Here is an 8,801-nt window from a genome sequence, read left to right on the forward strand (position 1 = left end):
TAGGTTTCAAAGATTTTTTATTTCCTCATTGCACAGTACTTCTGCTTTTGGATGTGAAACTGCATTCTTTATAATCTCTTAAGGGATTCAACTCAGAACCACATCTTTTCAGAGGAAGTGTCAGATGAGAAGCGTTCAAGTTTGTGGTCAGAAATATTTGTTGGACGTATAAAAACACTTCACTCGCAACACAATTCATTACATACAAACAGGAATGGTGTCAAAAGTTATTTTGTAAATGATTTTCTCGATTTGAGCATCACATTTCATTTTTGTAAAAGGATTAAGCACATCAACAAAGAAAACGTCTTACAATACATGTAACAGCAGAATTAACAATGATTATCTATGTAATTAAAGCAAAATTTAGAAAGGAAAACAATGAAAATTTTAATATTGTATTGACAAATGAGAATGGCGGAAGCCTCTGCTTACTGATATAAAACTCATGATAGTCTTGCGCACAGCACAATGTTTTTCATTTTATGCCCGTTCATATGAACATATTACTGCATCTCATTTATAAAAATAGCTGATTGAGCTTTTACAGTTTTAAATAGTGGTTTGAACTTAAATAGCTCTCAAAAACTCTGTACTGAGGGTTTTATTCAAATATATTTTCAATTCTGTACAGGTAATACTGTAAAAAAGTATTCAAATATTAACATAACGAAAGATTATAGACAGTTTTACAAACCAGGTAAACCCAATGTCTTTGTTAATGCCTACAATATTCAGTGGTTGTGTTTGGTAAAGGATAGCCAAACAGAGAAAAGTCCAAAATATACTTGGGCAGAAGCTCTTTGAGAAACTTCTGTGGCACAGTACAAAGGTAATAATGTAGTGTTTCCTTGGTAACGGGTTTGTACCATGTCTGTCGCTCAGGAAAACGTATGTGTTGCGGTGCTCCGACACGTTCCAGAACATAAGCCGCATCGCTCTCCAGGCTTTCATATGAGCCAATAAAGTCATATTCTATGGCACAGGGTTGGCACAGGTTATAGATGGGCATCCAGTGTTCATTCATCCGCTCTGGGTCTTCGTCAAGTAAATAACGCACAAACTCTGTGAACGTCACGTCATTTCCTGCTATTTTTTTATCCTTCGCGTAGCCTTTTCTATAGCGCCGTATAATCTCTGCACCATATTTACGCTGATATGCCTCAATTTCGCCAAACTTGTTCCGATAGGCAGAAAGCAAGCGGGCCATCGGTTCCCGCACAAACATGAATTTAAAATAATGCCGTAGTCGATGACGAATCTCTTCTGGCGAAAAGTCAGACAGGAAGTGCAAATCAGCACGATGGTCCATCTTCACTTTGACGTCCACGTTGGCTAGAGCACCACTCATTACTTTCAACACTCGTTTCCAGTTGGAACAGGCCACTTTGGGGACGTAGCAGTACAGGAAGCGATGCTCATCATTCACCAGTATGTGCTGGAGGAGAGTCTTCCTCTGCAGTGGACTGAGAGACCACACGCTGTGAGGACTGTTCTTCTGACCACACATCGATCTTATGGTGCGATTACGGATCTCCTGTACAATCTGGGGGAAAGAGGCATATATAACTTTAGCACAAAATAAATATATAAAAACTCACACATTCATTTAGTTTAAACTAGGGGTGTGTCTAATAGTCTAATGAATAGTGAATAGTCTAATATTCGATCTGTAATAATTATTCAAAAAATAAAAATACTAATACTATGTTCCTTTGCTGGCCGTAAATGCAGTAAATCCATGATAAATCCTAAGCATGCAAACTAAAACTCACAGTTATATATAAGGAAACAACAATGTACTAAAATCGGAAATGTTTTTTCCTTCGCATTTTAAAGGGTTAGTTCACCCAAAAATGAAAATTCTGTCATTTATTACTCACCCTCATGCCGTTCCACACCCGTAAGACCTTCATCTTCGGAACACAAATTAAGATATTTTTGTTGAAATCCGATGGCTCAGTGAGGCCTCCATAGCCATCAAAAAGCATTATGAATCAGCGTGTCGAATCAGCGGTTCGGAGCGCCAAAGTCATGTGATTTCAGCAGTTTGACATGCGATCCGAATCATGATTCGACAAGCTGATTCATAACGCTCCGAATCTTCCTGAAGCAGTGTTTTGAAATCGGCCATCACTATATAAGTCGTTATTTTGGGTTTTTTTGGCTCACCAAAAATATTCTCGTCGCTTTATAATATTAATATTGAACCACTGTACTCACATGAACTGATTTAAATATGTTTTTAGTACATTAATGGATCTTGAGAGAGGAAATGTCATTGCTGGCTATGGAGGCCTCATTGAGCCATCAGATTTCAACAAAAATATCTTAATTTGTGTTCCGAAGATGAACAAAGGCCTTACAGGTTTGGAAAGACATGAGGGTGAGTAATAACATTATTGTAAAATAATGACATTATTTTTCATTTTTGGGTGAACTAACCCTTTAACCCTTTAACCCTAACCCACATACAGATGACACCATTGTCAAAACGATCCCCGTTCACATGGATCCGCGAAAACGACTAAAAATGCTGTATTACGCATGCCAGGCCAGTAGTTGGCGATGTCACTTTGTAAAGAAAAAGGTAATTTTCATTTTGAGGTGAACTATCCCTTTAAGTAGATTTTATAAACATGCCTTAGAAAAAAAACATTACTGGTGTGCATCTTGAGACTAAACAATAGCACTGACATATTCTAAGATATGCCAGTGCAAGATGCTTTCAGTTAAAACAGTTCAAACATGCATTTTAGTATGGGATTAGTTTAAGCTTTGCCTGTGAAACCGGGCATTCATTATTAAAAAATAGTGTCTTTCTCATTAAACTTAATTTAAATAAACAAATAATCAAAATTTGTTTTTATGAGCCTAAATATTCGAATACAATATTTTTTTTAAAATGTCCATCCCTAGTTTAAACTTGTTTCATGCAAGTATAGTAACGTTATTTGACTCAGAGCCTGACTTACCTAGCTCGAAATTCAACAAATCGTGCCAAAAGAAATTAACAACTCCCATGAATCACTGCAACTGACATTATCTAGTCAATCTACTTAAATACTCAACTCAACTCAATTTTTATTTGTAAAACACTTGCAAAACCATAAAAATGGACCAAAGTGCTGTCCATAAATAGTAGATAATTATAAAATTAATACAAACATAAAATAACAACCAAACATAACACCAAGAAAATCATGCCATCAGTCACTCACAGTTGACCTAATCAAACTCTGAAAGCTTGATAAAATAAGTAGGTCTTCAAGTTCTTTTTAAAAATGTCCATGCTAGACGAGGATTTTACAGATAATGGAAGCACATTCCAGAGTGCAGGAGCCGTAACAGAAAAAGCGCGGTCTCCACTACGCCTCAATCGAGACCGTGGGACGGTTAAATATTTGTATATTTGTGCACATTTTGCAAAAAACTTAAATATATTGTTTCTATACACATAATCAACATCTTTAAATGCTGATTTAGTTTTATATTTCTCTATAGTTTTTAATTGGATTGTCATTCACAATGCTTCATTGGATTGTAGTTCTTTCCCTTACTGAAGCCGTTAAAGTCGTCACGAAACGGAAGTTGCATTATCTTTTCTTCCCTATAGCGACATATATCCGAGTGAAACGGCTGGCTTCTAGAATGAGAAAAAGGGCGGGATTTGATTTCGTCCTTCTGGGATTTATTTGGATCATAGAAGTTGGGCGTTGCTAACTAAATGAAGACAGATCAGAATGCCAGTTTGTAGTTGGCTGTGGAGGATATTTAGTCCCACCCTCCGCCGAGACACACGTCATAAAAAGAACAAAAGCTGTTTCGAGGGGGAGTTTTTGATTAAAGATTACGAGGGTATATGAATTAAAAAAAATAAAATAACGACGTGCACTACAACATTATGTAAAAAAAAAAGAATGGTCCATTTTGATTTTAAAGGGTTAGTTCACCCAAAAATGAAAATTCTGTCATTTATTACTCAAGCTCATGGCGTTCCAGACCCGTAAGACCTTCGTTAATCTTCGGAACGCAAATTGAGATATTTTTGTTTAGATCCGATGGCTCCGTGAGGCCTACATAGGGACCAATGACATTTCCTCTCTCAAGATCCATAAAGGTACTAAAAACATATAAATCAGTTCATGTGAGTACAGTGGTTCAATATTAATATTATAAAGTGACGAGAATATTTTTGGTGCGCCAAAAAAAAAAAAAAAAAAAAAATAACGAATTATTTAGTGATGGCCGATTTCAAAACACTGCGTCTGGAAGCTTCGGAGCATAATGTCGTGTCGAATCCGCAGTTCGGAGCGCCAAAGTCACGTGATTTCAGCAGTTTTGCGGTTTGACACGCGATCCGAATCATGATTCGACACGCTGATTCATAACGCTCCGAATCTTCCTGAAGCAGTGTTTTGAAATCGGCCATCACTAAATAAGTCGTTATTTTGTTTTGTTTTTTGGCGCACCAAAAATATTCTCGTCGCTTTATAATATTAATATTGAACCACTGTACTCACATGAACTGATTTAAATATGTTTTTAGTACATTAATGGATCTTGAGAGAGGAAATGTCATTGCTCCCTATGTAGGCCTCACGGAGCCATCGGATTTAATCAAAAATATCTTAATTTGTGTTCCGAAGATCAACGAAGGTCTTACGGGTGTAAAACGGCACGAGGGTGAGTAATTAATGACAGAATTTTCATTTTTGGGTGAACTAACCCTTTAAGTACAGTTTTGTACCTTTATCTTTTTATCCGACTTTCAAATACTTTTTTCCTTCAAATCAAAGTTTGTATTGTGATTTAACTTGTAGTTGGTTGGTTTGGTTAATTGCTTATAACTCTTTTAATAAAGATAATATTTAAAATCACTAAATGGGAAAAAATTTTGGAACCAAGGCCACTAAAAAAACTGGTCGGGCACTGACTGTTGCACTCTTTTAAGAAATACCTGACCACCGAATGCCGCGACTGACCGATCAGAAAGCAATATTTTCTGAGAATCATGTAATTATTAATAAAATAGTCTGTGCTCTCTAATTACTTAAGTTGTTCTGTGATGTTGTGTATACCAACATGTTATTGAACAAAATTACATTTACTCTTGACATTCTGGATGGCCAAACATCAGGCTTATTCATTAATAATTTTTAGGATACAAGCACAACAAGAAAACATTAAAAATGTTGCAAAATATACGAATGACACTTAAAGTGTTCAGTTGCCATTTTGAAAAAAAAAAAAAAAAGCAACAACATTAAAATTATTATAAGTATTGAATACAATATGTATAACAATTTTACAATATCCTCTGGTTACTCTAATCAGCATTACACAATCTAAAAGTCTAGGTTTCATATCAGCGCTTGAGCGAGAACAGAGGAGGTAGCTGAAATGTCATGTGATTGTACTCTTCTGTCAAGAGCACAGCAGGAATCTTAACTTCAAAGAATTGGCCCCAAGTTTCTATTTCATATCTTGGCTTGAAGGTAAGCAGCTGTTTAATATTTTCTGGAGTGAAATATGGAGTTTCTCTGTTCCATCAATGTTTTCCACATGCTAAGCTTAACCAAATCCATCTTATCCTCCAGATGAGTAATAATAGGACAGAATAATAGGATTAATAGGATATAAATAGCATTAACCGGATTTTACGCCTTAAAATCACTACTTTTACTCAACTGTCCAGGAGTTACAGTACAGGAAGAAACTGCTATAATGCCAGAGGAAAAGATTTTGACAATCCAAATGGCTTGAGAGGATTACACATTGGCTAGACTAGTGTCTTGAATGTTTTTATTTCCCATGAATTGCACTCTTTTCTGTCCAATTACTCAATAGTAGTGCACTAGCAGATAAAGACCACTTCAACACTTTAGGATTCATTTGGGATTTTAACAGAAAAACTAACTTTAGTCCATTTGTATCATACTTGTCATTTTTAAAAGTGTATCTATCGTTTCAAATGAAACAACAAACTTTTTATAAAGTATCTTGACTGTGTATATATAGCTAAGCTGTCTCAAAACCGCCATCCCCCAATGTCTAGGTAGGCAGCTCGTTAGGTTTTGAGACGCAGCCCGAGTTATCGTTGAAATTCCTTAATATCCAGACTCGCGAAACTCAAAGAAAGTATGATTACTACATGCAAACGTACAAAAATATTTATGCATTTCACAAAATACGTCACTGTTTATTCACAATCTAACAAACTTGAGTCTCTGTTCGTCTACATTAAGTTACCTGAGACTCCACGTCCACAGCTGCGTCGCTATTCCTCATTCGGTACTCCACTTTCTTCCCGTTGGCTCGTGGCGGCGGAGTCTGCACGCTGTTCAGCATTCCCTTCTCTATCATTAGCAACAGGCCTCCGGATGCCACGATCACGGCGAACGTCAGCACCGAAGGAACGACGGCGGAGTGTCGGCGCGCGGTGGTCGCACTCACGGGCGGTCTGAAGTGGACCAGGGATCCGCTCGCTCGTTTAATCCCGTACTCCTTCTTGCGAGGCGGCATAGTGAATCACATGCATAAAAGAGTCCGGTTATCGAGGCTCAGTGACTCAGAATACCGAAAGATTAACATCCATCGCTTCAGTGAAGCAGCCAAACAACATCTGATTTCAGATAGCGCTGAGAAGAAGAAGAAAAAAAAGCTTTTCAAGAGAGAGCATGATGGGAAATGGAGTATTGCGTTATGGGGGTGGGGAGGCTGATTTCGGGGGGAAACTAGTCATAACTTCCCACTAGTGGAGCCGGAGGCGCTTAAAATTTCATCACAGTGGTGACTAGTTCCAACATCTCCGTTGTTAACTGCTTTGTTAACTACAAAAAGCGCAGAAAAGTAGCTCCTCAGCTGCTGTAAAGTTACATATTTAAGTGAAACACCGTTTAAAAGAAAAGAAAAAAAAAACGCTGTAAGAAGTGCGCTGCATTGTGAATGTAGAAACGTTCTAAAAACTTTCTTTAGACGTGACTATTTACAGATTATTGCTTACATAAACGGTTACTATATATTAAAAATATTAGGGAATTTTTATTTAAACGTTTTATTAGGTAAATTCTTCCGCTTAACGTTGCTATGCAACAAAAACTGTGGCGTTTTGCGTGTGGAACGCTAACCAATCATCTCAGGACCTTAAAAAAAACTCACCAATCCAATCACACCAAGGAAGTTTTTGATTAAAGATTAGGAGTGCACGTGAATTTAAATAAAATAAAATAAAAAATAGCCTAATGATGTGCATGTATAACTTATTTATAATAAACAACATTCTGTAAAAAAAAAAAAAATCATAACAAAAACTACATTAGTGTCCACATCAACGAACATTGTTTATTTTAAGTACACACTGCAGTTGCGTTTACCGCTTAAAATGGATGTTGTAGTCGTTTTTTCTTCACTATTGTGACGTATATCCCAGTGAAACGGCTTCTTGAACAAGGGCAGGACTTGATTTTGTCCTTCGGGAATTGATTGGATCATTGTCGTTATTGATGCAAGCGAGTCCTGCCCTGGCACCAGTAAACACGTCATCAGAGAAGAGATGTCCTTGCAACAGGAAGGGGAAGTTATTTTGATTAAATGTTACTAGGGCACATACATTTAAAAAAAAAAGAATGATGTGTGGATAAATCATTATAAATACTGCAATATTCCATAAAAAATAAGAATTGTCAATTTTGATTTCATGGTGACTAAATGCTCAAGCACGTACTAGTCAGGTGGATTCTGATTGGCTGTAAACTATCGTTCATAAGCTGAAAAAAAAAAAAAAGTTCTGAAATGGTTCCAGTGATGTCATTCTTCTCTGTCATTATCATTATAGTGTGGACTTCCCTATTATAATAGAATCAGAACTATTATTAAAACTTTATATTTATTGTTGCCATTTTCATCCTCTGTGTAATCGGAAAGTCCACACCACAACTATGACGATAACAACACAGAAGAACAACATTCACTTTCAGGGCGATTTTTTTTTTTTCAACAGATGAACAATAGAAACATTAGTATGGTCTTTTGGTCTGGACGCTAATATCGTTATCGTTATAGTTAAAGGGATAGTTCACCCAAAAATGAAAATTTGATGTTTATCTGCTTACCCCCAAGGCATCCAAGATGTAGGTGACTTTGTTTCTTCAGTAGAACACAAATGATGAATTTTAACTCCAACCATTGCGGTCTGTCAGTCGTATAATGCATTGTCAATGGGAACTCCATCTATAAGAGTAAAAAAAAAACATGCACAGACAAATCCAAATTAAACCCTGCGGCTCGTGATGACACATTGATGTCCTAAGACACGAAACGATCGGTTTGTGCGAGAAACTGAACAGTATTTATATAATTTTTTACCTCTAATACACCACTATGTGCTGCCTTCAGCATCCGGTTGGTGAGGTCTGAATGCACTCTGATGACGGAAGTGATCTCTCGCGTGTATATGTCAATGAGTGCAAGCGATCACTTCCGGCATCAGAGTGCATTAGTGGTGTATTAGAGGTAAAAAAAATGATATAAATACTGTTCGGTTATCGTTTCATGTCTTAGGACATCAATTTGGATTTGTCTGTGCATGTTTTTTTGACTCTTATAGATGGAGTTCCCATTGCCATGCATTATATGACTGGCAGACCGCAATGGTTGGAGTTGCCCTGGGGGTAAGCAGATAAACATCAAATTTTCATTTTTGGGTGAACTATCTCTTTAACGTTCTTGGTGTGAATGGACAACTATCTGCTTTAGAATCAACAATTAATTACAAGAAGAAATAACGTGAAATAAAGAAA

The 8,801-nt window shown here is 36.8% G+C and overlaps 1 protein-coding gene across 1 annotated transcript; it reads right to left on the reverse strand.

Annotated features, from left to right (window-relative positions):
* chst14 (carbohydrate (N-acetylgalactosamine 4-0) sulfotransferase 14) lies at window positions 1–8,672 on the reverse strand. Its single transcript, XM_051874771.1, has 3 exons — window positions 8,115–8,672; window positions 6,253–6,641; window positions 1–1,546 (listed from the first exon to the last, which is right to left on the reverse strand). Exons 2-3 carry the CDS (start codon window positions 6,523–6,525, stop codon window positions 719–721), a joined length of 1,101 nt encoding a protein of 366 aa, XP_051730731.1. The 5' UTR covers window positions 6,526–6,641; window positions 8,115–8,672; the 3' UTR covers window positions 1–718.
* Window positions 8,673–8,801: the final 129 nt, after the last annotated feature.

Source organism: Ctenopharyngodon idella, chromosome 20 (assembly GCF_019924925.1).
Source record: "Ctenopharyngodon idella isolate HZGC_01 chromosome 20, HZGC01, whole genome shotgun sequence".
Taxonomy (NCBI): Eukaryota; Metazoa; Chordata; class Actinopteri; order Cypriniformes; family Xenocyprididae; genus Ctenopharyngodon; species Ctenopharyngodon idella.

Bases quoted from the DNA above. Each gene is read 5' to 3' on its own strand.
- chst14 (XM_051874771.1), bottom strand. From the start codon at position 6,525: ATGCCGCCTCGCAAGAAGGAGTACGGGATTAAACGAGCGAGCGGATCC. The intron at 1,547-6,252 runs GTAACTTAATGT...TCTTTCCCCCAG, and splicing joins CTGTGGACGTGGAGTCTCAG to ATTGTACAGGAGATCCGTAA.